Source organism: Mesocricetus auratus, unplaced genomic scaffold (assembly GCF_017639785.1).
Source record: "Mesocricetus auratus isolate SY011 unplaced genomic scaffold, BCM_Maur_2.0 Super-Scaffold_100025, whole genome shotgun sequence".
Taxonomy (NCBI): Eukaryota; Metazoa; Chordata; class Mammalia; order Rodentia; family Cricetidae; genus Mesocricetus; species Mesocricetus auratus.
Window position 1 is genome coordinate 7,053,878 of NW_024429206.1, and position 14,946 is coordinate 7,068,823.

The 14,946-nt window shown below is 51.3% G+C and overlaps 2 protein-coding genes and 1 pseudogene across 7 annotated transcripts in view; 2 read left to right on the plus strand and 1 right to left on the minus strand.

The window, feature by feature from the left end:
* The window catches only part of Pxn (paxillin), a 51,785-nt gene extending 45,712 nt beyond the window's left edge, over positions 1-6,073 (plus strand). For 3 of the 6 annotated variants that reach the window (XM_040731058.1, XM_040731060.1, XM_040731057.1), the window contains exons 8-15: positions 407-673; positions 871-1,182; positions 1,650-1,751; positions 1,999-2,169; positions 2,248-2,421; positions 2,962-3,043; positions 3,187-3,335; positions 3,990-6,073. In XM_040731058.1, coding sequence (XP_040586992.1) covers positions 407-673; positions 871-1,182; positions 1,650-1,751; positions 1,999-2,169; positions 2,248-2,421; positions 2,962-3,043; positions 3,187-3,335; positions 3,990-4,256 — 1,524 coding nt within the window. In that variant the 3' untranslated portion in view covers positions 4,257-6,073. The remainder of the gene's footprint in view (positions 1-406; positions 674-870; positions 1,183-1,649; positions 1,752-1,998; positions 2,170-2,247; positions 2,422-2,961; positions 3,044-3,186; positions 3,336-3,989) is intronic. The other 3 variants (XM_040731059.1, XM_040731061.1, XM_040731062.1) reach the window with 3 other exon arrangements.
* A 968-nt stretch (positions 6,074-7,041) lies between these two features.
* Positions 7,042-10,287, minus strand: LOC101827521 (annotated as a pseudogene).
* On the plus strand, positions 10,011-14,347 carry Rplp0 (ribosomal protein lateral stalk subunit P0). Its single transcript, XM_040731682.1, has 7 exons — positions 10,011-10,110; positions 10,363-10,464; positions 11,299-11,562; positions 11,654-11,800; positions 11,911-12,096; positions 13,291-13,431; positions 14,116-14,347. Exons 2-7 carry the CDS (start codon positions 10,411-10,413, stop codon positions 14,275-14,277), a joined length of 954 nt encoding a protein of 317 aa, XP_040587616.1. The 5' UTR covers positions 10,011-10,110; positions 10,363-10,410; the 3' UTR covers positions 14,278-14,347.
* The last annotated feature ends 599 nt before the right edge of the window (positions 14,348-14,946 follow it).

A 14,946-nucleotide genomic window follows, 5' to 3' on the forward strand; every position in this document is an offset into this window, starting at 1 on the left:
CAGAGAAACCCTGTCTCGAAAAACCAAAAAAAAAAAAAGATGTAAAGAAAAGAGGAGGTTCCCTTTTTCTAGTTAAGTTGTAAGGAAAGAGGGGAGAGAGGGAAAGGACCATCAAATAATTACTATGATGGCCCATGAGGTCAGCCAAGAAAATGCTGCTGTCCTGTTTTAAGGTTAGAGCGACAGAGGTCCCTGGAAGTTGGGTTTGTGTCAAAGGTTAGGGGCTGACTTGGAGGTGGCCGCAGGGCCCCAGGAGGCCTTCAGCCCTGTCTGCTTCCTGCTTCCCCACCTCAGCTCTGCTCCTCATCTTTCTGCTTTCGCCTCCCCTGTGACACCCTAGTGTGGCCTGGATGCCTTTAGACCTTGCCTGGAATGGGATGGTGACAGCTTTGCCCTCCACCCCCAGATCCGCTCTGTGATCAGGAGGAGCCGGGAGACAGGTCACGTGCATCCCATGTCCCGGGAACCCTCCCCTCGCCGCCGGCTGGACCCTGCCACCTTGAGCAGGACCCCATCCCAGGAGCGGCTCATTGCAGAGCTGCAGGGCCGGCTGGGCATCCAGCTGGAGGCAGAGGAGGTGGCGGAGGCCTCTACCCAGGACTGGCTGACTGAAGGCGTTGTCATCACTGTGCAGCCACGTGGGAGGCAGGCCGGGGGGCAGCTGGTAGAGAAGGTAGCCAGCAAAGGCCAGGGCCAGCCCTGGGAAGTGGGGTCTGGAGGTTTCCTGGGCCCCAGTGCTGGCTGAGAAAGATTTGGGGGTGGTGGGTGGTTTCTGCATTCCATGGACTTTCAACAAGGCTGGCCACATGACTGCCCTCTGCTGGCTGCTGTCCAATTCCTGCCTTCCTATCTCTGCTTTCTTCTTCCCAGGTCGTCTACCCTCCCGACTCTCCCATTCCCCTGAGAAGAACCCTCTCTGTTGTGGCTCCTTCTCCTTCTGACCCTTTGCTCCAGCCTCACCCTGACACCTTGGCCAGCAGCTCTCCTCTCCTGCCCAGCCTGCCCACTCCCTCCTGTCCAGGACCCTTGGCTGGTGACTGTCCTTCTTCTGGGGTCCCGAGTGCAGGGGGAAAGCCCCAGGAGGAGGACGTGCATGGCCCTCCCGGCCTCACTCCTGTACCGCACAGCGTGAGGTCTGTGGGCTGCCAGACCAACGAGGACACGCTCTTCCGCCCAATGCAGGCAGGCCTCCCAGGGCCCCAGCCTGCCCGCCCTACCTGTGCCCTGTGTCAGCCCTGATGCATTAACTAAGTCCTTCCTTAGGACCTGACCCCGGCTCCTCCTGATCCTGATATCCAGGCACCATCTCAGGAAATCACCCCCACCCTAGCCCCTTCCCGGGGGCACTTTGAGCAGAGGAAGCCTTCCCATACCAGAAACTCCCAACTTCTCTGTCCTTGTTGCCTGGACCTGAGGTTGTCAAGGCTTCAGTGTCTCCTTCCCATTCTCCTGCCCCATGCCTTCCTCTCTCCTCTCCTCCCTGGGCCTCTGTCTCAGGTTCTTTGCTCTGGATGTATCCCCCCCCCCATCTTTGGTACTACCAATGGTGAGAAACCCCTGAACCTATGTTCCCTGTGTGAAACAATCCGGTGACGAGGCCTTTTTATCTTTTTAAACAATGTCTTCTCCTCCCTTCTTTCCCATCTAAGATGCACGGCCTGGAACAGAGAGTGGATGGAGAGCGGCAGTGGGCAGCCGGCTGGCCCCCCAGCAGCAGGCAGAGCAGCCCTGAAGGGCAGGACGAGGGAGGGGTTAGTGCTCGGGCTGGGGACTGAGTTCTTACTTGGCATGTTTTCCCTGGGCTTGGTCATACAGCTGGGTGCTGGAAGCCCTCCTTGACCCTAAGATTGCCTGCTGATGTCACCCCTGAACCCCAGAGGACACTGCCTTTTGCCTCAGTCAGCCCATCTGTTCAGGACGCAGGCCCTCATGGGTGTTTCGCTGTGAGCTGCCCACCCCAGGCCCTGGAAATCTTACAGGCCTTCTCTGTGCCCACAGTTCATGGCCCAGGGAAAAACTGGGAGCAGCCCACCCCCTGGGGGACTCTCAAAGCCTGGGAGCCAGCTCGACAGTATGCTGGGAAGTCTGCAGTCTGACCTGAACAAGCTGGGAGTCGCCACGGTGGCCAAAGGGGTCTGTGGGGCCTGCAAGAAGCCCATTGCCGGGCAGGTAAGAAGCAGGGCACCGACTGGCTCTGGGATCCTTCTGTCCGATTCATCCTGAGTCACTTCGTGTCTGTCTGTGCAGGTTGTGACTGCCATGGGGAAGACATGGCACCCCGAGCACTTTGTCTGCACCCACTGCCAGGAAGAGATCGGATCCCGGAACTTCTTCGAGCGGGACGGACAGCCTTACTGTGAAAAGGACTACCACAGCCTATTCTCGCCCCGCTGCTACTACTGTAACGGGCCCATCCTGGATGTGAGTGTGCACGTGGTGGTGGTAGGACATGGCATCGGGGCTGTCAGTCTGGGCGCAGCCACTGTCTCAGTTTCGTCTTCACTGTAGCCCTCGGTCTTCTGGTGGGAGAAGTGTCAGCCCCAAGGCTCACACGAGCTGAAGTGGCAGGGCCAAATCTGGCCCTGCTGAGTCCCAGCAGCCCTGGTGCTCTCGCTCCCGCCCACCTCCCGTCCTGGAGTTGAGCTGCAGAGGCCCCTGGGATTAGGAGCCTGAAATTAGTAGGCTGGGTGCCAACTGTGTCACTTTCCACAGTGTGTGATGTTAGGGAGAGGCCCTGGAGTAGGGGTCACAGTAAAAAACATGGACTTTGAGCCCACGAGGTTTGAAGAAGTGTGTGTGTCTGTATTGTGTGTGTGTGTATGTGTCCGTAAGTGTGTGAGTGTGTGTGTGTTATATACTTCAGCAGCTCTAAATATTTAGCATTTGCAGTTCCCTGGCTGTGAGCAGGGCTGAGGTGGGGTTGGGAGAACCTTGCTCATGATCTTTTTTCTGCTTTCACAGAAAGTCGTGACGGCGCTTGACCGGACGTGGCACCCGGAACACTTCTTCTGTGCTCAGTGCGGAGCCTTCTTTGGTCCGGAAGGTATGGCTGTGCTGGGAGGCATGCCTGTCACTCTCTGGGATGCCCCAGAGGGTGTAGGGTGTGACCTGACTGATGCTGGAATCAGGGTGGCTCCACGTCTAGAGGCCCTAAATCTACCTCTACGCCCCACCCCCAACCCTCAGGGTTCCATGAGAAGGATGGCAAAGCCTACTGTCGGAAAGATTACTTCGACATGTTTGCGCCCAAGTGTGGCGGCTGTGCCCGCGCCATCCTGGAGAACTACATTTCAGCCCTCAACACGCTCTGGCACCCAGAATGCTTTGTGTGCAGGGTAAGGCGGGTCTGGGAGAAGGCCTCAGGTGAAGGCAGGGCTCTCAGGGAGTGGGTGGGGGGTTGGGGGGTGGGATGGAGTGTATGTGTGTGATTCTTCAAAAAAGGAGAAGTTAGAGGCGCCCACTGTGCTCGAGCTGTGGAGGCCTCAGGACTGGTCTTCCTGAGCAGAGCATGTGAGGATCAAATGAGTGGATGCAAGTTCTGGGGCTCAACATAAGTAGACAGGGAGCCCCAAAGCTGTGACTGGGCCCAGCAAGGGCTGGTGGACAAGTAACCGGGGACACTTGGCTGCAGCCTGGGCCTGTCATAACCTGTTCGTGCACACTAATCTTCAAATGGAAATCCAGGACGCAGCATTTCAGCTCAGGTTTCCTTCCTGTCCTGTCTCCCGCCCCGAACTGTCCCATTTCTGGCAACAGCTTTCCAGCCATCTGCTTGAATCCAGAACGCTTAGCTCTGTGTGAATGCAGGCCATATAGTTTAGTTGTGACCTTGGTTAGGTCACCTCACTTACATCCCTCTCCAGGGGAGAATTAAGTATTTAACCTAGCACATAGGAAATGATGAGCAGACAGGGGTCACCACGGAGGTGACGGTCCCCTGAGCCCCACCCAGGACAGCTCCTGAGCCTTTTCCCTCTTCTGCCTGGCAGGAATGCTTCACGCCTTTTGTCAATGGTAGCTTCTTTGAGCACGACGGGCAGCCGTACTGTGAGGTCCACTACCACGAGCGGCGCGGCTCCCTGTGCTCTGGTTGCCAGAAGCCCATTACCGGCCGCTGCATCACCGCCATGGCCAAGAAGTTCCACCCCGAGCACTTCGTCTGCGCCTTTTGCCTCAAGCAGCTCAACAAGGGCACCTTCAAGGAGCAGAACGACAAGCCCTACTGCCAGAGCTGCTTCCTGAAGCTCTTCTGCTAGGCCCCTCCCGCCACCGCCCTTCCCAGCCAGCGCCAGCCACTGCTACTGTGACCCAAAGACCTCGCCCAGGGGTGATGGGCCAATCCCACAGAAACTGGAAGCTTGTCCTCGTCAGGTGCAGGACAGGACTGTGAGGCCCTGCCTGATCCTCACCCCCACAGTGTCAGGGGCCGCCTTCCCTTCTACAGTTCCCCTGGGCTTTGTGCCCTTCATCCTCCCCGAGGTGGAGGCCGGGGCCCCGTCGTCCCTAAGTGTGTCCTCATGAGCCAGCACCCCGCCCTGGGTCCTCTCACTGTTACCTTTCAGGGTGGAGTCAGAGTGGGAGGGCAGCGAGGGTCAACCAGGGCCTCTTTTTATCCTGTTTCTCTCTAATTACCCTGAGTGGACTGGGGACACCGGCCCCCTCGAGACAATGCCAGCATAAACTCACCACAGGCCACCAAAGGCACCGTGGGCTCCACCGCCCAGTCTCCCAGGGTCTGGGTGACTGCCCCGGGTTTACCGAGAGAGGCTTCTCCAGCAATAATGTTTTATATAGCCACATCTCCCTCTCTGGGGATGGTGTGAGGTAGGGATGGCCACCTGTGCCTCAACACTACCAATTTTGATAGATTTCTACACTGAGGTTCCACTTCGTATTGCTCAAGTTGCTTTTACTTCTCTCTACAAGATGATTTTGAAGAGATTTAAAGAACGTCCCCTTTTGTATTCTTGTCTTTGTCCACTGTCACTGGTCCTGCCAGTGGCCTTGGCTTTGGTATGGACTTTGCTTTGTACTGAGAGCTTGGGATGGGGAAACAATTTGTATTTTATTTTGTTTCTTAGCACAAGTGAGTTGAGACCCCCTTCTGTAACTTCACAGCTCCCCGGGACTGTTTTTAACTGCTGTATTTCCAAACCTCCCTTATTGCCCAGGCTAACAGGCTCTTCCTTAAGAACTGGTCTGACAGTCTCCAGCCCTTTTGGACCTGGAATTTTGAACCTCTGTATCCTGTTCCCAAGGGAGGCAAAGGGGAAAATATATATTTGGGGTCTGCCTCCTGCCTGAGCAAGCCATCAGGAGCCAGCCTCTGCCCCTCATGAACTTTCCGGCAACAAGGAGAACCCACTGGACCCTCAGCCGCCTCCTTGCTTCTCTGGGCTCTTTCTTCCGCCTTCTCAGGAAAGCTGGGGTCTGGTTTTGACCAGGAAGACCGTAAGGGTCTCTGGGCTCAGTCCTACTGGGTGCACCACTTCCTTAAACTTCCTGGTGACTGGGGCAAAGGTTGCCGCCTCTCACAGGTGGGATTCATGTATGTGGGGGGCTGGGGGTACTGGGAAGAATGCCCTAAGTTGGTGAAGAGAGCCTGGTAGGATTTGGAGCAGAGGGGCAAGATCCTGTTAGAGCCTCGAGAGGCTCCATAGCTCCCACTCCAGAGGATAGAGTGGGAGCAGCTAACCCTGGAACAGGCACGCTCACCAGAAGGGTCCAGAGGCAGGGGACCCAGACATTACATCAGCTTCCTAGTAGAGGCTCCGTTTGATGGGATCCCAGACAGGGATCCTGGGTCAGGGCCGGGCTAGCAGCAGCCCAGGTCCCCGAAGGTGAGCTTGGCGCTCCAGGGGTCTGACACAGCACTGCCACCCACAGGCCTTACTGCTCTGTTTACAGTGACCTGCTCCAGGCCCCTTTCCAAGGAGAGAGATGGGGTATCTGGAAGGCCATTCTCTGGGTCAATGGATGTGTGATCATTTGACTTTTTTCCTATAATCTCCTAACCTGGCTTTTCCATTTCAATTCCTGTGATTTATGCCAATAAAGTTTGCCATTATTTTCACCTGTGCTTGTGCTGTCTCATGGACATTTGATCTAGTTGCCACAGCGAAGAAACCGAGTCACAGAACAAAGGCAGATCATTGACTTTCCCTTCCTGGAGGGTCCAAAAGCCAGAGAATGGGATCCTGGGAGCTTGCCCGTGGCCCTGGGTCCTAATGGCTCCAGCATGAGCTTTCCTGGACTAGGGAGAATTTACTGGACCCACAGGGGCAGGTCCTGTTCTGGGGCTGTCAAGTAGACACACTGAGAGTGTCTCCCATTGGTCTGTGGGTGGCCTTCCAGCCACTGATGAAGGAGAAAGAGGAGAATGGAAAGGACCAGGCCCTGCGCAACACCTTGGTTGAATCACTTCACTATGGAATGCCACAGATTCCCTGCTGCTGGTCAGCCTCTACTGCCTCCTTGTGGTCATGTCCATACATGCATGCCTTCTCTTGTCAGATCTCTAGGCCCCCAAACTGGATGGTTTCATTTATCATAAGCTGTGACTTCATAGTTTCCCCTGTCCTTTAGATCAGGTTTCTAAGCAGTAGAGTAAATACTATTCTGAATGTTGACTCTATCACAGTGAGCTTGGAAGTAACTGTGACCTTCAACACTCATTCAGAGATAATGCCTTGGCTTATTTTTCCTACCCTTGTTAGATCCATCCTTACAGAAAGATGATTGGCCTTCTCAGTAATGTTTTGTGGAAACTTTCCCATGCCATTGGATATATATTAGTAGCATTTCTAATGGCTCCATGGCACGATGTTATATTGGTATACTACAGTTAGAGACGGTATTTATATTGTCCTTGGAAATGTGCCATAATCATATGTATACACTTGGAAAAATGCATTTAGAGAACAGACATAGGTTTTGGTTGTCTGTAGCACAGTGAGGCCCATGAGCTTTGAGCCTGTTCCTGGGTCCCAATTCTTTTTTTTTTAATTATTTTTTTAATGAATATATTTTAGAAATACACTGGAGAATCATGCAATGCTGCCTGCATTGGATGCAATCCTGGGCCACAAGTCTGCACATTCCATTGCAACTGGACCTGTGATAGCAGAGCCTTTCATTTCACCTTTATTGTTTACTATGACCCTGCATTGTCTTCAAAATGAAGAAACACCCCATCTTTTCTTCCATACGACTTTTGTTGTCCAACTACTGCTGCTGGGTGGAGCTTTTTCCTAAGTTCTGGTGTTGCCTTAACCACGGTCATCACCATGTCGCCCATGCCAGCAGCAGGAAGTCTGTTCAGCCATCCCCTGATGCCCTTCACAGAGATGATATAAAAAAGTTGGCGCCTGATTGGCAGCACAGTTGATCACAGCTCCTACTGGAAGACCCAGGGAAATCCGGAATTTCGCTGGATGTCCCAAAAGGGTCAGAAAGCTCCTGGGTCCTGCTTATGAAATACCAGACAGTTTAACCTTTGGGAGTTTCTCATTAAGGTACTGCACCTCAGGGTTGAGGGAGACAGTAATGTCAGGACTGTGCACAAGTACTTAGCACAGTGCAGAGTGTGCAGAAGCTGTCATTAAAGAGTGACCTAGCCAGGCGTTGGTGGCGCATGCCTTTAATCCCAGCATTCGGGAGGCAGAGGCAGTCGGATATCTGTGAGTTTGAGGCCAGCCTGGTCTACAGAGCAAGTTCCAGGACAGCCTTCAAAACAACACAGAGAAACTCTGTCTCAAAAAACCAAAAAATAAATAAAAATAAAGAGCGACCTCAGCTAGGTAGTGGTGGCACACGCCTTTAATCCCAGCAGAGGCAGGCAAATCTCTGTGAGTTCAAGACCAGCTTGGTCTACAAGAGCGAATTCCAGGACAGCCTTCAAAGCCACAGAGAAACCCTGCCTCGAAAACCACCCCCCCTAGCTGGGCGTTGGTGGCGCACGCCTTTAATCCCAGCACTCCGGAGGCAGAGGCAGGCGGATCTCTGTGAGTTCAAGGCCAGCCTGGTCTACAGAGCGAGTTCCAGGACAGCCTCCAAAGTCACAGAGAAAGACTGTGACACACACAAAAAAAGAAAAAAAGAAACCCCCCCCCAAACAGAGTGACCTCAGCAGTCAGCGATCTTCAAAGGCACCAGGAGACTTTCAACAGTAAATTGCTTGCCTAGCATGAACAAGGCCCTAGGCTTGATACAGCGCCCCCTACATTTCTTTAAATCTCTATAGATATTTATCTATTCATGGGTCTGGAGAGCTGGCTCAGCAGTTAAGAACAAGTGTGCTCTTCTGAAGGCCCTGAGTTCAGTTCCCAGTGTCAATGGCTGACTGACAGCTCACTAACACCTGGGACTCTAGCTCTAGAGACTCTGACCTCCGTGGACATATTTACATTTGCATGGGCTTACACACAAACACACAAAACGTTAAAAAAAAAAAACACCCTGGGTCCTATGCAGTACACTCTACCTGGATAGGGGCCCGTGGATGCATGTGTTTGTGAAGCTCCTCGGCTGTGTAGTCGGGTCTGGGAACTGTAGTGTGAAAAGATGGCTTCATGCCTACCAAAACAGGACTAAACTGGCAGGACTGGATAGCAGAGCCCCGAGCCCCACCCTTGCTGCCGAGGGGAACATTGCGAGCAGCAGAACTGGGCCCACAGTTGTAGCAAATGTTTGTTGGCCACATACGGCCTCGATACACTCACTGGAGAGTTCCAGCTTGTTCAGGGAAGTCGTGGAGATGGGAAGGAAAAGCCCTCCTAGCCTTAGGATCTTTCATTTAAAAACTATGTCTTGGGCTTTGTGTCGTGGAGCCTGCGGTCACTGGGGAGCTTGGGGCAGGAGTATCAGTGGAAGGCTGGGTGTCAGGCTACAGAGTCAGACTCTGTCAGAGACAAAGCAAAACAATTATTCCCATAAATGTTGAATGAATGTATATAATAAAAGAAGCTAAAGTATTGATTTTCTCCTGTGTCTCAGAAATGGTATAAGAACCTCCTGTTACTACAAATGAGGAGGCAAAGCAGATGGCTAGAAAAGTTGAAATACTTCCTAAGACGACACAGCAAGTTCTGCCTTCTCCCATTCAACAGATACTTACATGCCTACTGTCAGGAGGCATAGGACAAAATGTCTGCCTTTATGGGGCTTACATTCCTGCGGGGAGAGGCTGACGAATATAATGTGATAAATTATACAGTGAGTTAGATGGTGTAAGGGATGTGGGAAGGTAAGGGAGTCAGCAGTAGGTTTGATTCCCTCCCCCCCTTTCTCTTAAAATTTGAAGTCAGGAGTCAGGGCAACCCTTGTTTGCAGCAGGATTTGGAGGAGGTGCATGAGTTTCTCGAGCAGATACTGGTCAGCACCATTCCAGGAAGATGGAAAGGTTGGGCAAAAGCCCTGAAACAAGGGCTTACTCTGGAAAAACAGAGATCGGAGTGGAGACAAACGCTTCAGTAGGAAAGCAAGAGACAGGATTGCAGGGTGAAGGCGGGAGTGGTCGTGTAGGACCTTGTACGTAGTCTAGGTTTGAGGCTTACTCAGAGAAAACGGGAACCTTTGATGAGTTTTGTGCGAATAAGGACGGAGGTTTTGAAAAGAAGAGTAGGGTGTTGGTGGCGCACGCCTTTAATCCCAGCACTCAGGAGGCAGAGGCAGGCGGATCTCTGTGAGTTCGAGGCCAGCCTGGTCTACCGAGCGAGTTCCAGGACAGCCTCCAAAACAATACAGAGAAACCCTGTCTCGAAAAACCAAAAAAAAAAAAAAAAAAAAAAAAAAAGAAAAGAAAAGAAAAGAAAAGAAGAGTAAAGGAACTCTGCTGTACTGGCTCGGTGACGCTGCAAGGCGGCTCCAGCCCAGCAGAGGGCAGCAACTCCAAGAGCGCTCCTCTAATGCAGCAGGGTGCAGTCCTTACTCACCCTACTTGCTGAAGTGGCAGCGCTATCACCCAATAGCTGCCTACATTGATTTGGTGAGGCGGGACGGTTGATGGCGCCAGCAAATAGGTATGGACGTCGTCATCGGCTCACCAGGCCGCCCCTATAAAAGGCACGCGCGGGCGCGCAGGCCTTCTCTCGCCAGGCGTCCTCGTTAGAGGTTGGGGCTTACGTTTTTCTTTGAGGGAGGGCGGTGGACGAGAGCGTGGGGAGTCTGTGGTTGGGGACGGTGTGTGTGCTCGGGGCGCGGTGAGGGAGGCACGGGACCGGCCGCCCCGTCCCGTCTGCGGCCTCACTCGCGCTGCTGGCGGCGTCCTTCCGGGCCCAGCTCCCGCATGGCCGCCTAGGCCTAGGCCTCGGACCGGGGACTAGTGTCGGGGTGGCTCGGCTTACGCTGCCCTTCTTTCCCCAGTGACATCGTCTTTAAACCCTGCGTGGCAATCCCTGACGCACCGCCGTGATGCCCAGGGAAGACAGGGCGACCTGGAAGTCCAACTACTTCCTTAAGATCATCGTAAGTGCGGAGCCGGTCGTGGGAGAGCCGCTTCCGCTCCGGGCTCTTAGGGGGCAGTCACCTGCCGGGCGCTTTCACAGAACTGTGTTATCTAGAGGACTGTAGCCTCAGGTTCCCGATGTAGGTTCCCCTGTTGCAGAACTAGCTCCTTCACCGAGGGGGTTCATCCTGCCTGTAGAAGTCCTGTCGTCTGTGCAAAGGGCTGAGACAGGAGTGACTCACAGAAAGGGGGCATGTAGCAAACCAGACACCTACCAGTCAAGCTGGTGCGCAGTGACTTACTACAAAGGCCTTTGAAGTGGTTTTCAATGAGGTCTGCTGCCAGCCTTGGTAGGCATTAGACTGGTTTAATTTCCTTTACCATTGAGATTTAGACACTGAAACTCTTTGGTTATGGCCACTTAACATATTCACAACTTAAATTACCATGTCAGCTCTGCAATAGTTTTTCTGTGCTGCAACGCTGTCTCTAGATCAGTGTTATGTTAGTCAACCAAGTATTCCTTATTTAAAAAGCACAAATTCCTGAGGTAGGGCTTCCCCATGTAGCTCAGACTGGTCGGGAATTCGCAATTAGGCTTCAGCTGGCATGGCAGGTATGTGCCATCACGCTCAGCAGAAGGGTAACTTTTGGCTGCCTCTCAAGTTTAGTTTGTACCACAACCAGCAAGTAAGTCGGGATCAAAATACGGCACTGTTAAACTCAGGTGGCGGGCTCCTAATGCAGTGTCCCAGCTTTGACAGCTTGGAAGAAAACAGGGGGGCCAGTGGTTGTGGGGTTTGGTTTCTGCTCTTTTTTGTTTCAACTTGATTCCTTTCTGGCTTGTTTTATAGCAACTTCTGGATGATTACCCAAAATGCTTCATTGTGGGAGCAGACAATGTGGGCTCGAAGCAGATGCAGCAGATCCGCATGTCCCTGCGAGGGAAGGCTGTGGTGCTGATGGGTAAGAACACCATGATGCGCAAGGCCATTCGCGGGCACCTGGAGAACAACCCAGCTCTGGAGAAGCTGCTGCCTCACATCCGGGGCAATGTGGGCTTTGTGTTCACCAAGGAGGACCTCACTGAGATTAGGGACATGCTGCTGGCCAATAAGGTAAGGGGGAAGAATCAGACTGGATGAAGAGAGCAGAAATTAACCATCTCGGTGTTTATCAGTTTCTCACTGTTCAATACTTTCTGTTTAGGTGCCTGCTGCTGCCCGTGCTGGTGCCATCGCCCCGTGTGAGGTCACTGTGCCAGCCCAGAACACTGGTCTGGGGCCCGAGAAGACCTCTTTCTTTCAGGCTTTAGGCATCACCACCAAGATCTCCAGGGGCACCATTGAAATTCTGGTGAGTAGATCAGGCTTGCAGTGGTAGCTTGGCATTGAGAGGGTTGGTGACTTGGAGGCCGTGGGCCTATTTTATGTCGGTGGTAACTGCCTGATGTTTTCTGTTCTCAGAGTGATGTGCAACTGATAAAAACTGGAGACAAAGTAGGAGCCAGCGAAGCCACACTGCTCAACATGCTCAACATCTCCCCCTTCTCCTTTGGGCTGATCATCCAGCAGGTGTTTGACAATGGCAGCATTTACAACCCGGAAGTGCTTGACATCACAGAGCAGACTCTGCACTCTCGCTTCCTAGAGGTATGCCACCAGCTCCTTCCTAATTAATGCTGGGAGCGTGGCAGTTACCAGTGTATGGTATGCCAAGCATCTTCAGTCTGTCCATTTTCTCATCTGTAAAAAACGGGACTCTAAAGTCTGAAGAGGCGGTCAGTGAATTACAACCTGTGATAGACAGCTGGGCATGGTGGCCTGTATGTTTAGTCCCAGAAGAGACAGGTCATTTTTTGGGAGTTTAAGGCTATCCTGGCCTACATAGTGAGTTCTAGGACCACCAGGTCCATTTAAGAGACCCTGTCTCAAACAAAACTTAATGGATGAAACACAAAAACAGGACATCTTGAGAAAAAAGTGATTTCTTGCTGGAGATTGAGGCTCTCAGAGACATGGGTACAAATGTTACATACTGCACTATTTTGTTTTTTTGAGACAGCTGTATAACAAACAGCTGGCTGTCCTAGAACCAGGCTGGTCTCAAACTCAGATCTGTCTGCCTCTGCCTTGAGTGCTGGGATTAAAGGTGTGTGCTACCACTGCCTAGCTTACCTTTTTTTAAAAAAAGGATTGGTTGGTCTTATTTTTTTCCCTGAGGCTGGTTTACCATCAAGTTCTCATTTAAGGAATGTTTCCTTGAATGAATGACATACTGAAGTTACATACATTTCTGGAGTTAGCCATTTTAGTTTATTAAATATTTTGAGAGTTTAATGTTTATAATTTCTACTCTTCCCTCCAATCCCTACTATGCATGCCCTCAATCATATTTGAAGATTTCACAGATGTGCTGAGCAGGTCTTACAGCATTTCCACTGCATTGTGAGTTGGAAGTAACAGTGTTCATAGGTCTGCAGGAGGTTGTGTGGACTTAGGGAAGGCCATACCATTTTACATGTAAAGACACGCCTTTAATCCCAGCACTCCGGAGGCAGAGGCAGGCGGATCTCTGTGTTTGAGGCTAGGCTGGACCGACAGCCTCAAATAATACAGAGAAACCCTGTCTCGTAAAACCTCCAAAAAAAGAAATTTCATTTTTTGGCAAAATACATCTGGAAATAGATAACTGCTTAGATTTTCAGAAATAAACTGCTGTGTGGAAACCCAGGTTTGGAATAAGGGTAACCATATAAACTGATAGGTCTGGCTGCTAAGCGTTGGTGTGAGAAGGCTTGGAGACTGAGTGTGAGCTTAAATGGCATTTCTTGTTTCTCCACACAGGGTGTTCGAAATGTTGCCAGTGTTTGTCTGCAGATTGGTTACCCAACTGTTGCTTCAGTGCCACACTCCATTATCAATGGGTACAAGCGTGTTCTGGCTTTGTCTGTGGAGACTGACTACACCTTCCCACTTGCTGAAAAGGTAAAGATATTCTTCCAGTGCCATAGTGGCTTGAATGACTTCAGGGTGACAAATGGCAGGCTGCTGAGTTAGTGAATTAATACTCCATTCTTTAAGACACTGGGTACTCTTTGAGACAGTTTAAAGTAGCCAGAGCTGATCTTAAATTATAGTTGGGTGACCTTGAATGTTGCTAAGATTATTAAGTATATGCACCACCAGGTTTAGGCTTATTGTTACCAATGTCTGGCCTTCCCTGCTAGGCAAGCAGTCTACCAACTGAGGTATTGTTAATAGATGCCCAGTACATTGCTGGTTTTTGGGACTTGGTCTCTATCTCTGGCTGGCCTCACAGGGATCCACTTGCTGGGATTAACTGTGGCCCACCATTGTGTACCTCAGTATGTTTTGTAAGAGTCCACTTCTGAAAGCGGGATGTGGAATATACTCCTGTAGCCCTATCATTACTGAGTTTGAACAAGGGTTTTAAAGATGGGGGACAAAGGCATACAAATTCTTACATTAAAATCTCAAGACCCCAAAGAGTGGAGGCTGGCCCAGGTTGTCCCGTGCTTCCCTCCCCCAACAGACTCCACTTCTGATCTGATTGGGTGACTTCTACACAGGAAGTGGGAGCTACACAAAGGCAGGAAGGGTGTGGATGGTACGGGTGTGGATGACATTGCCATCTCTTCTTTCTTTAAGGTCAAGGCCTTCTTGGCTGATCCATCTGCATTTGCGGCTGCTGCCCCTGTGGCTGCTGCCACCACTGCTGCTCCTGCTGCTGCTGCAGCCCCAGCCAAGGCTGAAGTCAAGGAAGAGTCGGAGGAATCAGATGAGGATATGGGATTTGGTCTCTTTGATTGATCCCTCAGAGCAACCAACTCAGCCAATTTAATTTGAAAAAAGTGGAAATAAAAGCTTACTTCTGTTAAAATTGTCTGCCTGAATTTATTTTGTATACTTAGAGGTTCAGGAAACAAAGCAGGGCTAAAAACAAAACCTTTGTGTTGTGATACTTGGTGTTGGAATATCTTTGTTCCTTTTTTTTTTGTGCCTACTGAGTGTGTTGGGATTAAAGATGTATGCCACCCATCCTGGCCTTTTTTGTTTCAAAGCAATTCCTTTATTCATGGGGGATATATCCCAAAATGCTGGGTTTGAGTTAGGGGTGGTAACATCTGAAATAGCATTTTGAGTTTGAGCTGGGGTCATGGTGTAGGTGAAATTTGCATATAGCTTAAGAGAACCACATCAGTCACTGCTCACCGAGCCATCTACCTCACTAACCCAAAGGTGTCTTGACATTAGGCATTGCAACCTAAATTGGTGTAGAAATTGATCCTCTTGCCTTCGCCTCCTGGGTGCAATTACAGTCACTGCTGTTTGGCACTGATGAGTTCTGTTTAATACCCATGTGTTTGTGTACTTCTGATGTGCAGCCGAATCTGGAGGTAGAATACAGAGCTGACTTTCCAATTAAGATGGAATAAACATTGGGGTAGTATAAGGGGTAACTGAAAAGGGACAGTTGAT